Source organism: Heterodontus francisci, chromosome 5 (genome assembly GCF_036365525.1).
Source record: "Heterodontus francisci isolate sHetFra1 chromosome 5, sHetFra1.hap1, whole genome shotgun sequence".
In the NCBI taxonomy this organism is placed as follows: Eukaryota; Metazoa; Chordata; class Chondrichthyes; order Heterodontiformes; family Heterodontidae; genus Heterodontus; species Heterodontus francisci.
In genome coordinates, this window is record NC_090375.1 from 12,092,242 (window position 1) to 12,118,927 (window position 26,686).

At 43.1% G+C, this 26,686-nt stretch overlaps 1 protein-coding gene across 5 annotated transcripts in view; it reads left to right on the top strand.

Moving 5' to 3' along the window:
* Positions 1–26,686, top strand: part of LOC137369733 (transcription initiation factor TFIID subunit 4-like) — a 190,562-nt gene that overhangs the window by 120,874 nt on the left and 43,002 nt on the right. For all 5 annotated transcript variants that reach the window (XR_010975002.1, XM_068031115.1, XM_068031116.1 and 2 more), the window contains exons 13-14: positions 15,104–15,160; positions 18,055–18,174. Coding sequence is in view for 4 of the 5 variants with exons in the window: in XM_068031115.1 (XP_067887216.1) it covers positions 15,104–15,160; positions 18,055–18,174 (177 nt within the window). In the remaining variant the exon portion in view is untranslated. The remainder of the gene's footprint in view (positions 1–15,103; positions 15,161–18,054; positions 18,175–26,686) is intronic.

The following is a 26,686-nucleotide window of genomic DNA, read 5'->3' on the forward strand; positions in this document are numbered from 1 at the left end:
TAGTCGCTAGGACTGTCCTTGCACCCTTCCTTGAATAAGGGTGTCACATTTGCCACTGTCCAATCCTCTAGCATCTCCCCCATCTAGTGAAGATTTTGGAAAGCCCTTCTGCTATCTCCACCCCCCACTTCTTTAGCAACCTGGGGTGCAAGCCTTCTGGACCAGGTGTCTTATTTACCCTAAGCATATCAGCCTTTCCAGTATCTCCTCTCTCTCAATTTTTACTCTAGCCATTGCTTCTACCGATGTTTTGTCAGATTCCTCTTCCTTAGTAAACACCAAGACACAGTACTTATTAAGTATTCTAGTCTTGCCCTGTGCCTCTAAGCATATATTACCCTCTTCATTCCTAATAGGCCCCACTCCACCTCTTAGTACCCAGTTACTATTTACATGTCATGGAAGATTTTTGGGTTCCCTTTTATGTTGACTGCCATTCTAGTCTCATATTCTGTCTTTGCCAGTCTTATTTTCTTCTTCACCTCCCCTCTCAACATATTCTATTTGACCTTGTCCTCACTTGGAAAATTCACCTGGCATGAATCATGCACCCTATTTTTCTGTTTCATCTTAATCTCTATCTCCCTTGTCATCTAAGGAGTTCCTATCCTGCACCTCAAGCATCTCTTTCTTAAAAATAACCCATTGTTCCGTTTTTCCTGTCAGTCTTTGGTTCTATTTTATCCTGGCGAGATCCCTTCTCATGGCATTAAAATTAGCCCTCTTCCAACCGAGCCATTCTATCTTTTATTGTTCCTTGCTGTTCTTCATTACGGGTCTAAACCTTCTGATATCATTTTTACCTAAATGCCCCCCCCCCCCCCCCACAGACACTTGGCTCACCGCATTCCCCAGCACCAGATCCTGCAACGCCTCCTTTCGAGTTGGGCCAAGAACATACTGATCAAGGAAGTGCTCCCGAAGGCTGTGTCTCCCTCTCATGATTTGGAGGTCTGAAATAAAAACAGAAACTTCTGGTTATACTCAGTAGGTCTGGCAACATTTGTGGAGAAAGAAAATCAGAGTTAACGTTTCAGGTCAATGACCCTTCATATTCACCACTCCTCTCTGTTTCCTGTCACTCAGCCAACTTCAGAAAATTGCTGCCACTGTCCTTTTCATTCCATGGGATTTAACTTGCTGATGAGCCTGTTATGTGCCACAAATACCTTTTTCAAATCGGCATGTACACCACATCAGCCGAATTACCCTCACCAACCCTCCCTGTTAACTCATTCAAAAACTCAAACAAATTAAACATGATTTTCCCTTAACAAATCTGTGCTGGCTTTCTTTAACAGTCACTTGGATAAACATGGATTAATATTGTCCCAGATTATTATTTCTAAAAGCTTTCCCACCACCAATGTTAAACTGATTGGCCTGTAGTTACTGGGCTTAGCCTCAGCCTTATGCCCTTTTTTTTTTTGAACAAGGATGTAACATTTGCAATTCTCCAGTCCTCTGGTACTGTCCCTGTATTTAAGGAGGATTTGATAATTATGGTCAATGCCTCTGTGATTTCCACCTATTTGTATCCTCCAATGCAGCCTGACCTGGTCCTGGTGCCTTATCAACTCTAAGTACAGCTAGCCTTTCTAATACCTCCTCTCTATCAATTTTTAGCCTCTTCCAGTGTCTCAACTACTTCTTTTCACTGACTTGGGCAGCATCTTCCTTGGTAAAGACAGATGCAAAGTACTCATTTCATACCTTTGCCATGCCCCTGCCTCTATGCATAAATCCCCTTTTTGGTCTTAAATCGGCCCCACTCCTCCTATCATGCTTTTACTATATACATTCTTGTAGAAGCCCTTTGGATTCCTATTATGTTAACTGGTAAGCTACCAGTCTCTTCTCATACTCACTCTTTGCTTTGCATTACTTTTTTCACTTCCATGCTGAACTTTATCTGTATAGATTGGAGAAGCTGCAGTTCTCCTTGGAGAAGATAAGATTGAGAGGAGATTTGATGGAGGTGTTCAGAATCATGATGGGTCTGGACAGAGTAGAGAGGGAGAAAATGCTTCCTTGGTGGCAGAATCGAGAACAAGAGGACATGGATTTAAGGTGAATGGCAAAAGCATCAAAGGTGGCATGAAGAATTTTAGAGAGCAAATGGTTAGGATCTGGAATGCGTGCTGGAGCTTGTGGTGGAGGCAGATTCAGTCATGGCTTTCAAATGGGAATTGGATAATTTCTGCAGAGGAAATATTTGCAGGGCTATGAAGAAAGGTTGGGGGAGTGGGACTAGCCGAGTTGCTCTTGCAGAGAGCCAGTACAAACCCAGAGCTGAATGACCTCCTGTACCGTAACCATTCTAAGTCTATGACCTGAAATGAAAGATGGAGTAATAGTTAGCTGTTGTGATCAGAAAAGATCATTAAGTTTGTGATGGTTAATACATTGGTGGTTTTGATATCTGGGGATGGGAGCTTTTATATTTAGTTCCCTTTTCGAGTCATTCCACCTCATGGGCAGTCAAAATCTCTCACTACAGCTAACCCAGTTATCACAGCAATGCAATAAAACAAAGCTCGAGTGCCTCATACAGGTTCAATTATCTGAGCTCTGCCATTCTTTTCAGAAGTCTGATATACTGCTGTCACGATGTAGCGTCTGTTCCCCAGAAAGTTTCAGCCTTGTGCAGTGCAAACAATGCTGCATGTCATGGGTGATTTAGAAGTACTCTAAGCTGAGAAGTTTCTTTTTGGATTCATTTTTTTTAAATAGCCAAACCAAAATATCTGCTGAAAATTGAGCAATCTTCTAAGAGCATAAGAAATAAGAGTGGACTATGTGGCCCTTCGACTCTGTTCTGCCAGTCAGTAAGACCATGGCTGACCACCTACCTCACACATTATTCTTCATACTGAAAAATCCATCAACCTCTGTCTTGAATAGAATCACCGACTGAGCGTCACCAGGTCAGAGAATTCCGACAATTCACAACTCTGAAGAAATTTCTCCTCGTCTCAGTCCTAAATGGCCGAACCCTTATCCAGATGACAAACTACTTCTTTTAAATCTGTGTACTTTTCATGCTTTAATGACTAGAGTTTGAACTCTAGTTTTGAATGGACCTGCTTTCTGTATTTTTATTCTTTATTTTCTACTCCCAAAAGTAGAGTGGGAAAGAGACAGTTTGTAAAAGGACTTTGCTGTTTGTAAGATTTCTTTACAAACTCTTATTAAATTCAAGCGAACATATTTCTGATTTATTTTAGCATCATACAACCATTAGCCATTCCTGATTCTGAGATACTATCCGGCCTATCCAGAATGTCCTGGTCTGGTTTGGCATATCTCAGATTCCCATGGACTCCATGGCTCATTACAAGCTCCAGCTCACTGCTGCAGTGCTGGACCTTCATTGTCTTTGCTCATTCTGAATCAAAAATGCATCTGTAGTTTTTCTCCTCTTCACCCTTGAGGCTTTCCGTCTGGTGGGTACAAACCGATTCAATTAATTTTGAATAAAAATAACTGCAGAGTAACTTGGAAGAGCTGCTATCATCAGCCCTTTTAGAATTCTGCTGCAAGGAATTCCTCATTAAAATCTCACACGTCCCTTTTGAGTGTTTCTTTTTTCTGGTTTTCAAAAAAAAAATTCTTTTTATGTAAAGAGTACATGCTGAAGACTGGACTGAGCGCCAGTTAGAACTGGTGTGGGGTATGTAACCCAGCATAATGAAGAAACTGAGTAACACCAGTGGAGGGAGAAGCATGGGCCAACACCTCCCAAGTGTGCACTTGCCGCACAAGCCTTGAAGCAGATACTGACAGCTTCCGGCAAGCTTGCCCACAGTTGTGTGTTCATTGACTTAAAATTATCCCATGAGTGGCAGTTATTCCAGGTGGCTGCCTTTCATATCCAGTCAGGGGCTAATAAGAGTGAGGAACTTAAGGTAATTAATATCAGCAGAGAAAAAGTATTGGAGTAACTTAAGGGACTGAAAGCTGACAAATCCTCAGGATCTAATGGCCTACATCTGGGAGTTCTAAAAGAGGTAGCTGCAGAGATGGTGGATGCACTGGTTATGATTTTCCAAAATTCCCTAGATTTTGGGAACAGTCCCAGCGGTTTAGAAGTTAGCAAATGGAACACTGCTGTTTAAGAAAGGAGTGAGAGAGAAAACCAGGAACTGCAGGCCAGTTAGATTGACCTCAGCATTTAACCGTCTCCTTGGAAAGCTTCCCAGATACATTTCCCACCTTTTGCGTTCATACCCAGCAACGTTAACAAGATTGTGGGCCAGTTAACAACATTCCTAGAATCTTACGCCACAGAAGGAAGCTACTTGGCAGTTCTTTGAAAGCGATATCCTATTAATCCCAATTCCACAAATCCTAGCAGTGCAATGGGATACTGTTGATACTGCCAAACTTGATTGTCCTCCTGGTCTGGAGAGAATGTTTTGAACATTAAATAAAAACAGTGCTGAATATACTCAGCAGTTCAGGCAGCATCTGTGGAGAGAGAAGGACAGTTAACATTTCAGGTCAGGTCTGACCTTTCATCAGAACTGAAGAGTTCCACAGATGCTGCTAGACCTGCTGAGTATTTCTAGCACTTTCAGATTTCCAGCATCGGCAGTATTTTGCTTTTATTTTAATGTTTTGGATATTGTTGGGTGACAGTGAGTACAAGCTACTGTTGGCCGTGTCGTGGTGGGCACCATTACACAACGATTTTTTTTCCTGTATTGCTTTGGTAACAGCACTAAGGCGAGAGTCAACGCTGCTTGAGGTACTGTTAAGCAGTCTGATGGCGGTAGTATGTATTGTGCACAGTAATATTACCACCTTGCATCTTTCCTTCAAAATGAAGCATTTATGTATAGGGGTGGAAGATGTTGGTATGGTTCTTAATGAATATTTTGCGTCTGTCTTCACAAAAGAGGGGACCGATGCAGATATTGTAGTTGAGGAGGAGTGTGTAGTATTGGATGTGATGACCATAATGAGAGAGGAAGTATTAATGGGATTAGCATCCTTGAAAGTTGATAGATCACCAGGGCCGGTGAAATGTACCCTAGGTTGTTAAGAGGCAAGGGAGGAAAAAACAGATGGTCTCATCATCATTTTCCAGTCCTCACTAGATACAGATGTGGTGCCGGATGTTGGAGAACTGCTAACATTGTACCTCTGGTTAAAAAGGGAGCGAAGGAGAGACCGAATAATTACAGGCCAGTCAGTCTAACCTCAGTAGTGGGCAAATTATTGGAATCTATTCTGAGACAGGATAAACTGTCACTTAGAAAGGCACAGGTTAATTAAGGATAGTCAGCATGGATTTGTTAAGGGAAGATCTTGTTTGACCAACTAGATCGAATTTCTAGAAGACGTAACAAGGAAGATGGATGAGGGTAGTGCAGTTTACTACATGGAGTTTAGCAAGGCTTTTGATGAGGTCCCACATGGTAGACTGGTTAAAATTAATAAAATCCCATGGGATCCAGGGAAATGCAGCAAGGTGGATACAAAATTGGCTGAGTGGCAGGAAACAAAGGGTAATTGTTGACGAGTGTTTTTGCAACTGAAGGACTGTTTCCATTGGCATTCTGCAGGGCTCAGTACTGGGTCCCCTACTTTTTGTGGTATATATTAACAATTTGGACATAAATGTAGGGGGCATGATCAAGAAGTTTGCAGACGACACAAAGATTGGCCGTGTGGTAGATAGCGAGGAGGATAGCTGTAGGCTGCAGGATGATATTGATGGTCTGGTCAGATGGGCAGAAAAGTGGCAAATGGGATTCAACTTGGAGAAGTGTGAGGTGATGCATTTGGTGAGGTCAAACAAGGCGAAGTAATACATGATTAATGGGAAAATACTGAGAATTGTAGAAGAAGTGAGGGACCCACAGATCGCTGAAGGTAACCGAGCAGGTCGATAAGGTGGTTAAGAAAGCATATGGAATCCTTTCCTTTATTAGCCGAGGTATCGAATATAAGAGCCAGGTGGTAATGCTGGAACTGTATAACACATTGGTCAGGCCGCAACTTGAGTACGTGTGCAGTTTTGGTCACCTCATTACAGGAAGGATGCAGTTGCACTCAGGATACAGAGGAGATTTACGAGGATGTTGCCAGGACTGGAAAATGCATCTATGAGGAAAGATTTAATAGGCTGGGGTTGTTCTCCTTGAAACAGAGAAGGCTGAGGGGAGATCTGATTGAAATGTAGAAAATTTTGAGGGGCCTGGATGGAGTGGAGGTGAAGGGTCAATTCACCTTAGCAGAGAGGTCAGTGACGAGGGGGCATAGATTTAAAGTGATTGGTAGAAAGATTAGAGGGGAGTTGAGGAATCTTTTTTTTTCACCCAGAGGGTGGTGGAAGTCTGGTACTCACTGCCTGAAGGGGTAGTTGAGGCAGAAACTCTCAACTCATTTAAAAAGAGTCTGGATATGCATCTCAAGTGCCGCAATTTGCAGGGCTACGGACCAAATGCTGGAGGCTGGGATTAGAGTAGGTGGATCGTTTTTCAGTTGGCACAGACACAATGGGCCAAGTGGCCTCTTTCTGTGCTTTTAAACTTTCGATAATTCAAGATCTTTTTCATCTGAAATGAGCCCAAGGCTCCAGTTCATTTTGGGACAGCATGGTGGCAGGAACAGAATTCAGTGTATGCTTCCAGAGTAATTGTCTAGGTTAGCTGTGGCTCAGTGGATAGTCCTCTCGCCTCTTCAGTCTGAAGCTTGTGGGCTCAAGTTGCACTCTAGAGACTTGAGCCCATCTTCTAGGCTGACACTCCCTCAGTACTGCACTGGAAGGCTGCACTGTCACCTTCAAATGAGAAGTTAGACTGAGACCCCATCTGCCCTGTCGGGTGGATGCAAAAGATACTATGGCACTATTGAAGGGCAGGGCAGCTCTCCCAGTGCCCAGCCAATATTTATTTCTCAGGCAACATCAGTACGATAAGCTATTTGCTCATTATTTCATTACTGTTTGTGGGACCTTGTGCACAAATTGGCTGCTGTGTTTCCTACATTACAACACTGCCTACACTTCGGAAGTACTTAATTGACTGTAAAGTAATTTTGGACCTCCTGATGTGCTATATATATATATATATATATATATATATATATATATATATCTGAACATACAAACTAGGAGCAGGAATAGGCCATTTGGTAGAATCATGGCTGGTGAGGTGAGAGTGACTGCCCTTGCCATCAAGGCAGCATTTGGTAGAGTATGGCATCAAGGAGCCCTAGCAAAAGTGGAGTCAATGGGAATCGGGGGGGGAAACTCTCTACTGGTTGGAGTGCAAAGGAAAATGCTTGTGGTTGTTGGAGGTCAATCATCTAAGCTCCAGGACTGCAGGAGTTCCTCAAGGTAGTGTCCTAGGCCCAACCATCTTCAACTGCTTCATCAATGACTTTTCTTCAATCATAAGGTCAGACATGGGGATGTTCGCTGATGATTGCACAATGTTCAGCACCATTCGTGACTCCTCAGATACTGAAGCAGTCCATGTAGAAATGCAGCAAGACCTGGATAATATCCAGGCTTGGGCTGATAAGTGGCAAGTAACACTCGTGCCAGGCAATGACCATTTCCAGCAAGTGAAAATCTAACCATCTCTCCTTGACATTCAGTTGCGTTATGATTGCTGAATCCCCCACTCTCAACATCCTGGGGGTTACCATTGACCAGAAACTGAACTGGAGTGTCTATATAAATACCCTGACTACAAGAGCAGGTCAGAGGCTAGGAATCCTGTTGTAAGTAATTCACCACCTGACTCCCCAAAGCTTGTCCACCATCTACACAGCACAAGTCAAGAGTGTGGTGGAATACTCTTCACTTGCCTGGATGGGTGCAGCTCCAACAACACTCGAGAAGCTCAACACCATTCAGGGACAAAGCAGCCTGCTTCATTGGCACCCTATCCACTCCCTTCACCACCAACGTACAGTGGCAGCAGAGTGTACCATCTACAAGATGCACTGCAGCAACGCATCAAGGCTCCTTTGACAGCACCTTCCAAACAAAGAACAGTACAGCACAGGAACAGGCCATTCGGCCCTACAAGCCTGTGCCGATCTTGATGCCTGCCGAAACTAACACCTTCTGCACTTCCGGGGCCCATATCCCTCTATTCCCTTCCTATTCATATATTTGTCAAGATGTCTCTTAAACGTCGCTGTCGTATCTGCTTCCACCACCTCCCCTGGCAGCAAGTTCCAGGCACTCACCACCCTCTGTGTAAAAACACTTGCCTTGCACATCCCACCTAAACTTTGCCCATCGCACCTTAAACCTATGTCCCCTAGTAACTGACTCTTACACCCTGGGAAAAAGCTTCTGACTATCCACTCTGTCCATGCCACTCATAACTTTGTAAACCTCTATCGTGTCGCCCCTCCACCTCCATCGTTCGAGTGAAAACAATCCGAGTTTTTCCAACCTCTCCTCATAGCTAATGCCCTTCAGACCAGGCAACATCCTGGTAAACCTCCTCTCTACCCTTTCCAAAGCCTCCACGTCCTTCTGGTAGTGTGGCGGCCAGAATTGCACGCAATATTCTAAGTGTGGCCTAACTAAGGTTCTGTACAGCTGCAACATGACTTGCCAATTTTTATACTCTATGCCCCGACCGATGAAGGCAAGCATGCCGTATGCCTTCTTGACTACCTTATCCACCTGCGTTGCCACTTTCAGTGACCTGTGGACCTGTACGCCCAGATCTCTCTGCCTGTCAATACTCCTAAGGGTTCTGCCATTTACTGTATACCTCCCACCTGCATTAGACCTTTCAAAATGCATTACCTCACATTTGTCCGGATTAAACTCCATCTGCCATTTCTCTGCCCAAGTCTCCAACCGATCTATATCCTACTGTATCATCTGACAATCCTCATCATTATCCGCAACTCCACCAACCTTTGTGTCGTCCGCAAACTTACTAATCAGACCAGCTACATTTTCCTCCAAATCATTTATATATACTACAAACAGCAAAGGTCCCAGCACTGATCCCTGCGGAACACCACTAGTCACATCCCTCCATTCAGAAAAACACCCATCCACTGATACCCTCTGTCTTCTATGACCGAGCCAGTTCTGTATCCATCTTGCCAGCTCACCTCTGATCCCGTGTGACTTAACCTTTTGCACCAGTCTGCCATGCGGCACCTTGTCAAAGGCTTTATTAAAGTCCATGGAGACAACATCCACCGCCCTTCCCTCATCAATCATCTTCGTCACTTCCTCAAAAAAACTCAATCAAATTAGGAAGACACGACCTCCCCTTCACAAAACCATGCTGTCTCTCGCTAATAAGTTTGTTTGTTTCCAAATGGGAGTAAATCCTGTCCCGAAGAATCCTCTCTAATAGTTTCCCGACCACTGACGTAAGGCTCACGGGCCTATAATTTCCTGGATTATCCTTGCCACCCTTCTTAAACAAAGGAACAACATTGGCTATTCTCCAGTCCTTTGGGACCTCACCTGTAGCCAATGAGGATGCAAAGATTTCTTTCAAGGCCCCAGCAATTTCTTCCCTTGCCTCCCTTAGTATTCTAGGGTAGATCCCATCAGGCCCTGGGGACTTATCTACCTTAATGCTTTGCAAGACACCCAACACCACCTCCTTTTTGATCATGAGATGACTGAGACTATCTGCACTCCCTTCCCTAGGCTCATCATCCACCAAGTCCTTCTCCTTGGTGAATACTGATGCAAAATACTGATTTAGCACCTCACCCATTTCCTCTGGCTCCACGCATAGATTCCCATCTCTGTCCTTGAGTGGGCCAACCCTTTCCCTGGTAACCCTCTTGCTCTTGATGTATATATAAAAAGCCTTGGGATTTTCCTTAATCCTGTTTGCCAATGACTTTTCATGACCCCTTTTAGCCCTCCTAACTCCTTGCTTAAGTTCCTTCCTACTGTTTTTATATTCCTCAAGTGCTCCATCTGTTCCTAGCCTTCCAGCCCTTACAAATGCTTCCTTGACCTCTACCAGCTGGAAGGGCAAGGGCAGCCGATGCATGGGGACGTCACCATCTGCAAGTTCCCCTCCAAGCCACACATCCTGACTTGGAACTATATCGCCATTCCTTTGCTGTCACTGGGTCAAATTCCTGGAACTCCCTTCCTAACAGCACTGTGGGTGTACCTACCTGACATAGACTGCAGTGATTCAAGAAGGCAGTTCACCAGCACCTTCTCTAGGTCAATTCAGGATGGACAATAAATGCTGGCCTGGCCAGCGCCACCCACATCCCATGAATGAATTTTTAATAATCAGTCATTTCTATGGGGAAGCTTATAACACTGGTATAACTCCTATATAACAAAAAGGAAACTCGTTTTTTAAAAAATGTTTTCCCCTTCTATTTGGATCATACTTCTGCCATAAGTCCACGCAATCTGAATATATTCATATTCTCACATGAAGTTCTATACGTGAGGGATGGAAACATTGTGGTTATAGCAGAAGTGTGAATCAAGCTGAATAAGCTAGAGGTAGCTGTCACTACCACGCAAAGTGGTTGAGGCGAATAGCAGAGATATATTTAAGGGGAAGCTAGATAAGCACACAAAGGAGAAAGAATAAGAACAGAAAATGCCGGAAATATTCAGGTCTGGCAGCATCTGTATAAACAGAGTTAAGGCTTCAGGTCGATGACTTTTCATCAGAACCAAATCTGAAAGAAAAGCTATGTTTGGGTAGGAGGAGGCTCACGTGGGGTAGAAACACTGACATGGACCTTTTGGACTGAATAGCCTGTTTCTGTGTTGTTAAGATTTAGTGCATCAAAGTTCTTTGTAAACTTAGAAAAATTATTTGGGTGCAAAACAAATAACTTGTGTGTTCTGGTTTGAAATTAATTCTTCAGTCCATAATGAGAAACTGTTAAAACATTCGTGGGAATAGCTTCAGTTCCCCTTTCTGACTGGTCATTGTTCAGTTGTGTTGAAAGTCGCGTTAATTTTATTGTCTGCAGTAATACCTGAACAATCAAGTGTCAAAATAAAGCAGATGTAATTACTAATGCTCATTTCCTCACACTGAACATAGATACTCAACATCTCTTTCAACACTTGGAAAAAATATGAATAACCTGTTGTTTGTGGTACAGGAGCTTTAATTATAACCCTTACTGAAATTATTCTATTTGGGGAGAATGAATGATAGTTAGTTTTAATTACTTTAATCAAGGGAGGCCACAGGATAGGGAGACCATCTATATTGTTGTGAAATAGTGGGATCGTGCAGCACAGAAAGAGGCCATTCAGCCAATTGTCCCTGTGCTGGCTCTTTGAAAGAACTGTCCACTTTAGTTCCACTCGCCAGCATTTTCCCCATGTTGGTTGTCGGTGTAGGGAAAGAAAATTGGTGAGAGTCATAAGCTGGTTGCTTTTGTATTTTGTCCCAGGGCTGGGGTACAGTAATCTGGTGGTTATGGTTATATGGGTGCAACCCAGAGGTGGTGGAATTCAGATCCTACCATGGCAAATGGTGAAACTGAAACCAATAAATCTAACCATTTGTGAGCTCGAACCAGCAGATGATCATGAAGTTGCTATTTTGTCAATAAGAATCCAACTAGTTCGATAATGCACCACCTCCACCTGGCCAGACCCTGCCAGATCCACACTATCCACCTGATTGACCCTCAGTTGCCTTGGAACATCTCTGGATGGGCAATGAATACTGCCTTGCAATGGCAGAGACTGAGTGCCAGTTGCCTGTTCTCTTTTTAAAAAAAATACTTGCATTTCTATAGTGCCTTTTACTATAGGTCGGTGTACCTACCCCAAATGGACTGCAGCGTTTCAAGAAGGCAGCTCACCACCACCTTCTCAAGGGCAGTTAGGGATGGGCAATAAATGCTGGCCTGGCCAGCGACGCCCAAATCCCGTGAATGAATAAATAAAAAAATCTCAGGGTGTCTCAAAGTGCTTTACAGCCAATTAAGTAATTTTTTTATTTTTAAGTGTAGTTGCTGTTGTAATGCGTAAAATATGGCAGCCAATTTGCACATAGCAAGCTCCCACAGACAGCAATGAATAATGACCAGATCATTTGTGTGTTTAAACATTGATTGAGAGAAAAATACAACATTGGGGATAATTCTATTGCTGTTCTTTGAAATAGTGACCATGGGATCTTTTGCATCCACCAAAGAGAATAAACTGGGCTTCTGTTTAATATCTCATCTGAAAGACGGCACTTCTGATAACATAGCATTCCCTCAAGAGGTGCGTGCCCTCTGAGCCCTGGTGAGGCAAAGTTAGAATGTAGCATGCCTTCAAAGAGGGGATCTCCTTTGGGCAGTAAAGGGTAAGGGAGATTTAAGAGGTTTTCAAATTGAAGGAGGGTTTTGATAAAGTAAACAAGGTGAAACTGTTTCTAGTGACAGAAGGGTTGGTGACCTGAGGCCACATTCAAGGTAATTGCCCAAAGAGCCAGAAGGGAGATGAGTTTTTTTTTACATAGAGAATTATGATCTGGAATGCACTGTCTGAAAAGTGGAAGCAAATTTAAAAGATTTCAGAAGGGAATTGGACAAATCCTTGAAGGGGAGAGGTTTGCAGGTCTGTGGGGAAAGAGCAAGGCATTGGGAATAATTGAATAGCCCTTTCAAATAGTTGGCATGAGGCACGATGAGACACATGGCCTCCTCCTGAATTGATCATTCTCTGATCTCAATTTTCGCAGAAGCCTGTATTGCGACCTGATGTATGATTTTTGAACTCTGACTAAAATGACATTTTCCCTTTTGCCATATATATAATGTGTGCATGTGTGTGTATGCCAGATAAGAGACGAGAGCATCCAGCTAAAGGTATCTTGCATCTGAAGTAGTCAGCTCAGAACGTTGCCCATCCAAAAATGTGTCATAAAACATGCAAGGAATCAGCATTTCGCTGTTGTTTTGCACCCAGCTATTAACAAAGGTCATCGACCTGAAATGTTAACTCTGCTTCTATCTCCACAGATGCTGCTTGACCTGCTGAGTATTTCCAGCACTTCCCGTTTTCATTAACTACTAAGGTTCTTCGCACTATTCAGAAATGTATCCACATGCTGTCATGCCCAGGTGGTTGCAATATTGAAGCATATATTCCACAAAAATTATATCATTTGGAGTGAGATAGTTGTAGAATAGTTATCCACGGCCAGAATGTTAAAATTCATGGATGTTTCCTTTCAATGCTGGGATCAGATTGACTGCTTTGCTAACTAAATTACTTTTTGTGAGTTTATCTTCTTGTCTGGAACAGATGACATTTCCTAATGAGGAATTAGTTCGAATATCCTGTTCCTGGGATCTTGGGGAAATACATGGGAATACATTCAGTGTTATACATACATCAGAGATGTATATTGAATGTATGGTGAGCCATTAACTTAATGACTGTGTCGGTGCCGTTTCCTGCTCCGGCCCCAAACTAGAAAACTTTATCAACTTTGCTTCCAATTTCCACCCTTCTCTCACCTTTACATGGTCCATCTCTGACACTTCCCTTCCCTTCCTCGACTTCTCTGTCTCCATCTCTGGGGATAGGTTGTCTACCAACATCCATTATAAGCCCACCGACTCCCACAGCTACCTCGACTACACTTCTTCACACCCTACCTCCTGTCAGGACTCCATTCCATTCTCCCAGTTTCTCCGTCTCCGACGCATCTGCTCTGATGATGCTACCTTCCATGACGGCGCTTCTGATATGACCTCCTTTTTCCTCAACCGAGGATTTCCCCCCACTGTGGTTGACAGGGCCCTCAACCGTGTCCGGCCCATTCCCCGCACCTCTACCCTCACCCCTTCCCCTCCCTCCCAGAACCGTGACAGGGTTCCCCTTGTCCTCACTTTTCATCCCACCAGCCTCCATATCCAAAGGATCATCCTCCGCCATTTTCGCCACCTCCATCGTGATGCCACTACCAGTCGCATCTTCCCCTCCCTTCCCCTGTCAGCATTCCGAAGGGATCGTTCCCTCCGCGACACCCTGGTCCACTCCTCCATTACCCCCACCACCTCGTCCCCGTCCCAGGGCACCTTCCCCTGCAATCGCAGGAGGTGTAATACCTGCCCATTTACCTCCTCTCTCCTCACTATCCCAGGCCCCAAACACTCCTTTCAGGTGAAGCAGTGATTTACTTGTACTTTTTTCAATGTAGTATACTGTATTCGCTGCTCACAGTGTGGTCTCCTCTACATTGGGGAGACCAAGCGCAGACTGGGTGACCGCTTTGCGGAACATCTCTGCTCAGTCCGCAAGCAGGACCCTGAGCTTCCAGTTGCTTGCCATTTCAACACTTCCCCCCCCCCTGCTCTCATGCTCACATCTCTGTCCTGGGATTGCTGCAGTGTTCCAGTGAACATCAACGCAAGCTCGAGGAACAGCATCTCATCTACCGATTAGGCACATTACAGCCTGCCGGACTGAACATTGAGTTCAATAATTTCAGAGCATGACAGCCCCCCATTTTACTTTCATTTTTAGTTATTTTTTCTTCCTTGTTTTTACATTCTTTTTTACATTTTTTACAATCTTTTTTTTGCATTTATTTCATTTCATCTTAGTTTGTTCAGTTTGCTTACCCACTTTTTTTTTTCAGGTTTGCACTTGCTGCTGTTCGATATTCAGTGTATTTACACCTAATCTGTACTAATGCTTTGTCTTTCAACACACCATTAACATATTGTTTGCCTTTGCTCCGTGACCTTTTGGTCAGCTATGTGGCCTGGTCCAATCTACACCTTCTCCTTTGTTATCTCTTGCCCCACCCCCACCTCACTTGCTTATAACCTGTGACTTTTCTAATATTTGTCAGTTCCGAAGAAGGGTCACTGACCCGAAATGTTAACTCTGCTTCTCTTTCCACAGATGCTGCCAGACCTGCTGAGTGATTCCAGCATTTCTTGTTTTTATTTATTATAAACTTAATAACCATTTTGTTTTTACTTGAAAGGATTTTGACAGGTTTACCAGCAAAACCTAGTTGCAGAGACCACAGTTGTTAAATATTAATGGAAAATTAATATGAAGGCGACAAAGGGAGTTTGAAGAATGTTGAAAATTTGGTTTAGATTTTCATTCTACTCTTTTTTTTCTCATCACCACCAGAGTCGAGCCAAGCATGAAGACCCAGAACAACTTAGGTTAAAACAAAGAGCCAAAGAGGTGAGCTAAGTGTGTTTATTTTTTTTTTCTGTTGCTTGTTTTTACGAATGGAGTTTTTTTTTGGCAGCAGTCTCCTGGTATTTAGGTCAGGATTTGTGTCGTCGTTGCATGCCATTTTCTGTGCAGAGCCTGGGGCAAGGACAGGAACCTCCAAAGGCAAGGACGACACATCAAACAAGGTCATCTTGCGGAGGAGGGGGTGGATGTTCCTTCAGTCAGTGTTCCTTTTTTTTACAAAAAAAGTTATCTGAAGAATTCCAGGTTTACGTTGGATAATTGAGAACTGAATAAAATTCTTGCATTACTGTTCAGGATTTGTTATTTGGGAATATCACAATGGGTTACATATTTTAGGATAAATGCTCATTTTGTAAATCTGTTACTGCTTATAATTCTTCGGCTCAGAGGCGGAACTGGGATTTAGTTGTAAATGGAAAGTGCCTCTGGCTTTTAATTTTCTAAACCCAGCAGTTTTTTTTCTGTTCTATGATGGAGCCCTTGTTTCACACAGTTCATGTTTTGCTCTAGGGGTTTTTTATTTTATAGCTATGACTGGTTTAAGCTTTTACTCCCAGAGGGTCCAGTGTAGCAACTGTAGAAACCAACAAATAAGTTCATTTATGTCTGCTGCTTCTGCCGCCTTGCAGTAGCTCACTTTTACATTTTCCCAATATCCATTTCCTAACTCTCGTTGCCCGAGAGGAAAACCTCCACTAATTGGACCCTATTTTAATTGAGTCTTAATATTGGAGCTCACTAGAGCTCGCCCCTGGCATTTAGGGAATGGAAGCAAATGAAAGTGCCCAATGTTCGTGCTGTGTGTGAAATTTTTCACTTGACCTACAGATTCTTTTCCCTGCTGAATAAATCATCAAGCCTGTTCGCGTTTCGTGATTTAAAGATTTGACGACAGATGCTAATAAAGACAATGCTAGTGTTTGATGAAGGCTGTGGAGCTGAAGGAATTAGTTTCCATGGACACCCCTCCCCAGTACTACCGCACCCGCCACCCCCCCCCCCCCACCCCACCCCACCCCACCCTGCACCAGCTACTGCGACAACTGTGGTTCAAAGTAATAATTTTTTGAAGTAGCTGTTTTTGTGAATATTCTCCATGAAAAAGCGGAACATGTTGCATGGAAAGCCTTTTTTGCACTGACCTTTTATTCCTCAACAGAACAGACTTGTCCCTTTGAACAAGTGCTGCTGGCCTTACCTACCCCACCATTCAGGGCTCCTGCCTATTTTTTTTTCTTGCACAATCACTGCTACTTCAGAACTGTCTGGAACTCTTCAATCTATTTCCTCATTGGATGTTAACAAGTTTCCTTCTAAAGCTTGCAATTCCAATCTGGCAACTCAGCAGCATAATAATGTCCGAGAGCCATCTGCCATTACAAATTGGGAAGGTGATGACTTGAGGCGGTGGAACTTATTAAAATTGGGATGTGACATCTTCTTTCTCGTAATTCTGCGTCCCAAACTGAGGCTCCTTTTAACAGCCAGTTTGTCCAGCTGCAGAATTTATCCAGCTTGATCTACCTTGCCTGTCCCACTCTACCTCGCCTGACCCCTATGAGGGAGTAATTATCTTGGACTTGGTGGCACAGTTCAGATTTGAGACTTGTAGTTTATTCTGCACAAAAATACTATTTGTGTTGACCCCTCTGATACAGTACCACATGAAATAAGTCTTAAATGCAGTGGCAATCTGCATGTGTACCTTCTGCCCTGTGCTGGATTTTTGCTTGGTAACTCCTACCTTGTCTAAGCTCATGTTTTTAATGCAAAATTACTCCAGAAGATGATGTGTTAATGTGAATGTGAATCTGATGTGTGCCAAGCTTTGCATGCAAAGTGCTCTATTCTAGATAGCCAGGTGGTGAAGAATAGAACTGGAGCTTAATCTTTACACACTTCTTAGCTTTTAGTTCGAGACACACATTACAAGCATGCACCTCCAAACCCAACAACCAGTTTCAGTCTGCCCCAATATTTAGGAGCACAAGTAAATCCCCAGTAAATGCCCACCGCCTGCATACAATTTAACATTTAATATGTAATTAACACACTAGTCCTTCAAGATGTGATTATGATTCATATTGGTGTTTCAAATTTGGATGGAATGCTCCCGTTCGGGGTTCATTCTTTATTGAATTTTTGTTCTACTTTGACATGTTGAAACCTACTCTACTCTGATCAGGGCTTCATAAACTAATGGCCAGGTTATGTTCCTGCAGACTTGAGTATTGAGTTCCCTTATTCTCATAAGGCTGATTTACTTTGCAGTTATACTTGGAAGTGGCCCACAGCTTGGAGATTGAATTTCCCCGCAGTAGAGTGTCACCCAGCGCTGTTAATGAGAAGAGCCTGCAGGCTGAACCATGACTGTCATTTCTTCCTCCTCCACTGTAACTGCTTAACTATCAGGAAAGATTGAGCAGGCTGTATCTTTTTCCTCTAGTAGAGAGGAAGCTGAGGGCTGGCTTAATAGAGGTCCTTAAAATTATGCAGGGGGTTCAATAGGATAGACTTACAGAAGATGTTTCCACTTGTGAGGGAGTCCAAAACTGGCGATCATAAGTATAAGATAGTTACTAATGAATCCAATAAGGAATTCCAGGAAAAGCTTCTTGCCCAGAGAGTGATGAGGATGTTCGAACTCACTACCAGAGTGAGTGGTTGAGGTGGATAGCATCGATGAATTTAAGGGGAAGCTAGATAAACATATGAGGGAGAAAAGAATAGAAGGATAGGTTGATAGGGTCGGTGAAGTAAGGATACTCGCGTGGACCATTAACACCATCAGAGACCTGTTGGCTGAATGGCCCGTGTCTGTGCTGTAAATGTTATGTAGCTTTGGAAAATAACGTGACATTCTTGCTTTTGAACAGATGCAACAATTGGAACTTGCACAGTTGCAGCAACGGGAAGCAAATCTCGCCGCATTGGCTGCCATTGGACCAAGAAAAAGAAAAACGCCTGATTCACCGGGTCTCAGAACAGGAAATGAGGTGTCGTGCACCATTTTTTCTACTCTTTTTGTCCATATCTGCCAAAGAGTTTAAAGGAATGCTTTTCCCTATTTACCTCTGTTTTTCTGTCCTTGATTCCAATGTCACTGTGTTGTTAAATTACTTACCATCGGCATGTCCGAGCTTTTCCCATCTTAAGACTGGAAAGACCAAAGCCATCCATTTTGGCGTGTTCCAGAGACACTGCACCCCAGCATATGATCCCTTCCCCAGCTGCCCACTCTGGTCAGGCCCAGCGTGTGTAGCCCTGCTAGATGGATCAATGAGTTTGAAGCTCCTCTCAGCTTAACTAGCCAGTTTCACCACCTTGAACTCAACTCCTCCTCCATCACCACTACTGCAGAGACTGTGATCCACACCTGCATCACCACCTGGTTAAGTCTTTGAAAAAAAAGTCTACCATTTCTACAGCACCTTTCATGGCTCCAGGAGGTCCCAAAGCACTTTACAGCCAACAAAATACTTTTTGAAGTGTCATCACTCTTGTAATGTAGGAAATGCAGCAGCTAATTTGTGTAGAGCAAGATCCCACAAACAGCATTGAGTTAACTCCAGGTCATCTGTTTTGTTTCAAGTGTTGTTTGAGAGCTAAATAGGACATGGAGGAAAATGAAATAGTGTTATGGGATTGTTTGCATTCACCTAAAAGGACAAATGGGATCTCGACGTAACAGCTCATTTGAAAGACAGCACATGCACCAGTGCAGCACTCCTCAGTACTGCACTGGAACGCCAGCCTAGATCTTTGCGCTCAAGTCTCTGGATTGGGACTTGAATCCACAACCTTCTGACTCAGGCGAGAGTGCTACCCACTGAACCACGGCTGTCTCTGTGAATTGTATCCCTTGTGCTTCTGCCTTTTCCAGCCCAGTTACCAGTGCCTTCTATTTGCTGACAGTGGTCTATGTACACGACCATTCCCAGCCATTGGTGTTAATTCCTTGATGGTTGAAGGACTTTTCTTCTTAAAACCCAAAAATTGGCCACATCTTTTCCCATCATTAGAAGCTTTAAAGTTTACCCTTTAATGTCTTCAATCATCTCCTCTGACGCTTTTATCTCCTATTTGCTATCTATTCTTCCTACCTCACTCCTTCTGTGGAGTGCCTTGGGATATTTTGCTGCATTAATGATGCTTTATAAGGGTATGAATAAGCCTTCCAACTTGCATCTCTTGCCCCAGCTGAGATCAGCTAACTTGGCCGAGGCCAGCAATTGAGCCTTTTTCTTAAAAAAAAAACTAACTTCTTGATTTGTGGGTCTCACTAAATGACTCACTGGATGAATTTGCCCAAACTGCTTAAGTGTTTTTACATTAAATATATATGCTTCAGATTGGAGCAAAGTCAGAGCTGTTAACACTGTCGGGCTTTGGGTGACATTTATAAACTGCTTGATTCCTCAATTCCAGTGTTATAACACTCGAAAGAGAAAAATAATCCTTTTCTGAAACAAGAATGGCAAAAAATGCAGCTCAGAAATGTTTATCTTGAATTGCATTGTTTATTTTAGGTGTATTGCAGAGATTTTTGATGCGTATATATCTGGTTGACTCTTCGGAATATTTTAAGTTCTTCAAAGCTGATTTTCCTTTTTTAGCTATATCTGCTATTAATTGAGAGGCATTCTTTTTCCCTTCAGAGTATTTTAATTGCCCCGTGTTGGATAAGTGGTATTGCTGGGCCAATCTTAGACCGGTATCTCTCGAAACGGAGTACACTGAAACCCTCAAGATTATTTAAAAATTGCTCTAAAAACAATTAATCTTAAATGAGATTTGATAGATTAAAATATAAGACTGAAGAGAAGCTGCATACGCAAGATAAAAATCTCTCTTTCATTTGCTGCTTTCTTTGTTCCTTTGTCCAATTTTTTGTCTGTGTTCCATTTCCCATTCAGTAATTTCTGATTTACTTTGTTCAGCATTTTTCTAAAAATAACTAACTCTTCTGTGTTCCTTTTTTTTTAGACTGTCTTTGTGCTTGCGTTGCAGTTAGTTTTGTGTGAAAGATTGACCTGATTTTCTCTTACGATGATATTTAGTGTTTTTGGTCTCGCTGAAGTTGCTTAATATCTCTTGTGGTGTGCGGTATATTCAGTGCCAGCCTCTCCTCTGCCTAAAGGATGGAACAAAAGGCCACTCAGCTCATTACTTCTGCAAATCAAAGACCATTAGCCCCATCATGGACTGTACCCAATTAATGGCTTTTCCCAAGGAAAAGTTCCACAGTTACCCCTAGCTTCCAAAGATGGTTGTTAATCAGCCTTGTTCCCTCCATGGCTTCAAGTAAGCAAAGGACGGTTCAGTGTACAGAACAGACTTTATTCATACAGTATACATCAGTCATACTACACAAAGGGTAGGAATTGGGAGTTCTCTCATTTCTGCTACCTAACTTAGTCCTGCAACAACTTCCTCTTTCTGCACTGGTTGTCCACCACAAAGATGCATCGACAGACTATGGACTATAGTTCTTCATTAATCACTCATGGTCATTATCTGTCTCCAGTGATCACTTGCATTCTAGTTGATCAGACCGCTGGAGTGGAACGGAACACCTTTATTCGTGTTCCACATTACAGCTTCTCTTGTTACCCAGTCAACAGGCTGGTTCACTGAGCAGTTGTGGTTATTGACCCTCGACCCAACATTAGCTAGTGAAAGCTGAGAATATTTATCTAACTTCACAATCTGTATCAGTAGGATTGCCAATTCTCATTCAGCATATTCATAGAATCATAAATTGCAGCACAAAAGAAAGCCATTCAGCCTCTTGTACCTGTCCTGGCCCTTTCAAAGAGCTGTCATGCTTAATCTCACATCCCTGCTTTTATTCCATAGCCCTGTAAGTTCCTCATTCTCAAGTACCTGTCCAACTCCATTTTAAAACTATTTATGGAATCAGCTTCCACCACCTTTTTGTGTAAAGCGTTCCAGAGCTCGACAATACTGAGTGAAAAATTTTCTTCATCTCTCCTCCAGGTCTTAGTCAGTGATTTTAAATCTGTAACTTCAAGTTTTTGACCGACTCGCTAGAGGAAATAATTTTTCTCTCTCTACTCTATCAAAACCTCTCATCATCTTGAAAACCTCTACTTGGTCACCTCTTAGCCTTTTCTGTTCCGAGGAGAAATTGGCTAGCTGAAAGAAGACAGATGGTGGTGGTTGATGGCAAATGTTCATCCTGGAGTTTAGTTACTAGTGGTGTACCGCAAGGATCTGTTTTGGGGCCACTGCTGTTTGTCATTTTTCTAAATGACCTGGATGAGGGTGTAGAAGGGTGTGTTAGTAAATTTGCGGATGACACGAAGGTAGGTGGAGTTGTGGATAGTGCCGAACGATGTTGTAGGGTACAGAGGGACATAGATAGGCTGCAGAGCTGGGCTGAGAGTTGGCAAATGGGAGTTTAATGCAGAAAAGTGCGAGGTGATTCACTTTGGAAGGAGTAACAGGAATGCAGAGTACTGGGCTAATGGGAAGATTCTTGGTAGTGTAGATGAACAGAGAGATCTTGGTGTCCAGGTGCATAAATCCCTGAAGGTTGCTACCCAGGTTAATAGGGCTGTTAAGAAGGCATATGGTGTGTTAGCTTTTATTAGTAGGGGGATCGAGTTTCGGAGCCACGAGGTCATGCTGCAGCTGTACAAAACTCTGGTGAGACCGCACCTGGAGTATTGCGTGCAGTTCTGGTCACCGCATTATAGGAAGGATGTGGAAGCTATGGAAAGGGTGCAGAGGAGATTTACTAGGATGTTGCCTGGTATCGAGGGAAGGTCTTACGAGGAAAGGCTGAGGGACTTGAGGTTGTTTTCGTTGGAGAGAAGGAGGAGGAGAGGTGACTTAATAGAGACATATAAGATAATCAGAGGGTTAGATAGGGTGGATAGTGAGAGTCTTTTTCCTCGGATGGTGATGGCAAACATGAGGGGACATAGCTTTTAAGTTGAGGGGTGATAGATATTGGACAGATGTCAGAGGTAGTTTCTTTACTCAGAGAGTAGTAGGGGCGTGGAACGCCCTGCCTGCAACAGTAGTAGACTCGCCAACTTTAAGGGCATTTAAGTGGTCATTGGATAGACATATGGATGAAAATGGAATAGTGTAGGTCAGATGGTTTCACAGGTCGGCGCAACATCGAGGGCCGAAGGGCCTGTACTGCGCTGTAATGTTCTAATTCTAAAAGTCCTGACTTTTCCAACCTCTCCTCATAACTGAAGTCCCTCATCCCTGGTATCATCCTGGGCAAAAGTACTGAGCAAACTATTGAGATTGAAGGCAGACAAGTCCCTAGGGCCTGATGGCCTACATCCTAGGGTCTTAAAGGAAGTGGCATTGGAGATAGTGGATCCATTGGTTATAATATTCCAAGGTTCCAGTGGATTGAAAAAAAACTAATATAACGCCCTTATTCAAAAAGGGAGGGAGGCAGAAAGTAGGAAACTACAGACCAGTTAGTTTAACATCTGTCGTTGGGAAATTGTTAGAATCCATTATTAAGGAAGTAATAACAGGACATTTATCAAGTCAAAACGCAATCCTTCAGAGTCAGCGTGGTTTTATGAAGGGTAAACCATGTTTGACTAATTTGCTAGAGTTCTTCAAAGCTGTAACAAGCAAAGCGGATAATGGGGATCCTGTAGATGTAGTATATCTGGACTTCCAGAAGGCATTTGATAAGGTGCCGCACAAAAGGTTAATACACAAGGTAAGATCACATGGGGTTAGGGGCAATTTATTAGTTTGGATAGAGGATTGGATAACCAACAGAAAACAGTCGGGATAAATGGGTCTTTTTCTGGATGGCAAGATGTCACTAGTGGGGTGCCACAGGGTTCGGTCCTTGGGCCCCAACTATTTACAATCTATATTAATGACTTGGATGCAGGGATAGAAGGTACTATAGCCAAATTTGCAGGTGACAATAAAATAGGTGGGATAGTAAGTTGCAATAAAGAAATAAGAAATTTATGAATGGATATGGATAGGTTAGGTGAATGGGCCAAAATTTGGCAGATGGAGTTGAACGTGGATAAGTGTGAGGTTATCCATTTTGGTCAGAAGAATAGAAAAGCAAATTATCTAAATGGAGAGAAACTTCAGAGTGCTTTGGTGCAGAGGGATATGGGTGTCCTCATGCATGAATCGCAGAAAACTAGTATGCGGGTACAGCAGGTAGTAAAGAAGGCAAATGGAAATTTGGCATTTATTGCTAAAGGAATGGAGTATAAAAGTAGGGAAGTGTTTCTGTAACTGTACAAGGCATTAGTGAGACCGCATCTGGAGTATTGTGTACAGTTTAGTCCCCTTACTTGAGGAGGGATGTAGTTGCACTGGAGGCAGTTCAGAGGCGATTCACTCGATTGATTCCAGAGATGAGCGGTTTGTCTTATGAATAGAGATTGAGCAGTTTAGGCCTTTACTGTCTAGAGTTTAGAAGAATGAGAGGAAATTTAATTGAGGTATATAAGATGATTAAGGGGATTAACAAAGTAGACGTAGAGAGGATGTTTCCTCTTGTGGGAAAATCTAGAATAAGAGGTCATAGTTTTAGGATAAGGGGTAGCAGATTTAAAACAGAGATGAGGAGAAATTACTTCTCTCAAAGGGTCGTTAGTCTGTGGCATTCACTACCCCAGAGTGCAGTGGATGCCGGGACATTGAGTAAATTTGAGGAGATAGACAGATTTTTAATTAGTGGTGGGTTGAAGGGTTATGGAGAATGGGCAGGAAAGTGGAGTTGAGGCCGAGATGAGATCAGCCATGATCATATTGAATGGCGGAGCAGGCTCGAGGGGCTGAAATGCCTACTCCTGCTCCTAGTTCTTATGAAACCTTCTCTGTCACCTTTTACATGTTTGCTGAAGTGTGGAGCCCAGAATTGTCCACAAGACTCCACCTGAGGTCTAACCAGTGATTTATAAAGTTCCAGGATGATCTCTTTGCTTTTATAATCTATTCCTCTATTTATAAACCCAGGCAACCCATATGCTTTTTTAACCACCTTATCAACTTGCCCTGTCACCTTAAGGACTTGTGTATATGGACACCAAGGTGTCTGTTCATCTACACTTCTCAAAATCGTACCATTTATAGTATACTGTCTTTACATATTGGTCCTACCAAAGTGTACCACTTCACACTTTGCATTGACTCCATCTGCCATGTTTCTGTCCCTTTCACCATCCTGTCTGTCATCCTGAAGCCTATAACTATCCTCATCACTATCTATTACTTTGCCAATTTTCACATCATCTGCCAACTTTATAATGCTACTCCCTACAACTGCTACAGCCTATACTTATATAGCACCTTTAATGTAATAAAACTTCCCAAGGTGCTTCACAGGAGCATTATAAAACAAAATGACACCAAGTCACACAAGGAGATATTCGGTTAGATGACCAAAAACTTGGTCAAAGAGGTCTGTTTTAAGCAGTGTCTTAAAGGAGGAAAGAGAGGTTGAGGGAGGGTATTCCAGATCTTAGGACCAGGCGACTGAAGGCACGGCCACCGATGGTGGAGAGTTTAAAATCTGGGATGCTCAAGAGGCCAAAATTAGATGAGTGCAGAGATCTGAGGGTTGTGGGGCTCGAGGAGATTACAGAGATAGGGAGTGGCGAGGCAGTGAAGTGCAGAGAAGTGTGAAGTGATACATTTTGGGAGGAAAAACGAGGAAAGGTAACATAAAATAAAGAATACAATTTTCATGAGGGTGCAGGAGCAGAGGGACCTGGGAGTATATGTGCACAAATCTTTGAAAGTGGCAGGGCAGGTTTAGAATTTTAAAAGCAAGATCATCAAGATGATACTATAAATACAAATTACATAAAGGGATATGAGGATAGTGTGGAGAAAAGGGCATTTAAGTGGAAGATCAGTCATGATCGTATTGAATGGTGGGGCAGGTTCGATGGGTTGAATGGCCGACTCATGTTCCTATGTTACTTGGCCGGGAGCCAATGTAGGACAGCGAGCATAGGGGTGATAGGTGACCGGTACTTGTTGCGAGTTAGGACACTGGCAGCAGAGTTTTGGGTAACCTCAAGTTTACAAGTGGTAGAATGTGGGAGACCACTCAGAAGTGCACTGGAATAGTCGAGTTCGGAAGTAACGAAGACATGAATGAGGTTTCAGCAGCTGATGAGCTGAAGCGCAGCTGTGTCGGGTGATGCTACGGAGGTGGAAAAAGGGCGTTCTTAGTGAAGGTATGAATATATGGTCAGAAACTCATCTTGGGGTCAAATAACACACTAAGGTTGCGAGCAGTCTGCTTTAGTCTGGTGGTTCTGAGATAGAGCTGAGTGTTATCAACATTCATGCAAAATCTAATATGCTTTCGGATGATATCACCGAAGGGCAGCATGTAGATGAGAAATAGGAGAGGTCAAGAATAGATCTTTGGGGGACGCCAGAGGTATGTGTGTGTGAGCAGGAAGGGAATCCGCTGCAAGTGATTCTGTGGCTACAGTTAGATAGATAAGAATGGAACTAGGTGAGAGCAGTTCCACCCAATTGGAAGACAGTGGAGAGGCATTGGAGGAGGATGGTGTGGTCAACTGTTTCAAAGACTGCAGACAGGTCGAGAAGTATGAGGAGGGAAAGCTTAACTTTGTCACTGTCAGATGAGGATGGCATTTGTCCCTATCCCCAAGTCTAGGTCATTTATAAAAATGGAAAAGAGTACTGGGACCCGACTGACCCTGAGGGAACATCGTCATTGCAAGCCACCTCCCAGTCTGAAAAACATCCTGTCACTGATTATATCTGGAGGTTTCATCGCACAGCCCTCCCTGTCTGCCCAGGCAAGCTGCCTTCTTCCCCCAACGTCCCATTTCCAATATTTTTATAGCTAATAAACAAATGAGCACAAAGAAAATAGAAAAAGAAAAACACTGTTTAACACTCCATTTATTTTCTTCTGTACAGCTTGCAGCAGTGTCCAGAAGATTAATCTTTAATTCCTGAAGACTCCAGGGCAGTTGTGTCCCATCCTGCTCACCCATCACCCCTGTGCCAGCTGACTTACATTTGGCTCCCAGTTAAGCAGTGCCTTGATTTTTAAATTATTCATCCTTCTTTGCAAATCTCTGTATGGTCTCACTCCTCCCCATCTCTGTAATCTACTCCCTTCCTGCAACATTCAGATCTTTGCACTCCTCCAATTCTGGCCTCTTTTGTGTATCTGCTTCTCATTGCTCTACCATTGGCAGCTGTGCCTTCAATTGCTGAGACCCAAAGCTCTGGAATTCCCTCCCTAAACCTCACTGTATCTCAGCCTCGAACATACAAATTAGGAGGAGGAGTAGGCCATTTGGCCATTCGAGCATGCCCCGCCATTTGCTAAGATCATGGCTGATCTGATTATGGCCTCAGCTCTACTTTCTTGTCTACCTTCTATAACCTTTGACTCCCTTGTTAGTCAAGAATCTATCTAACTCGGCCTTAAACATATTTAATGACTCTGGCTCCACTGCTCTCTGGGGAAGAGAA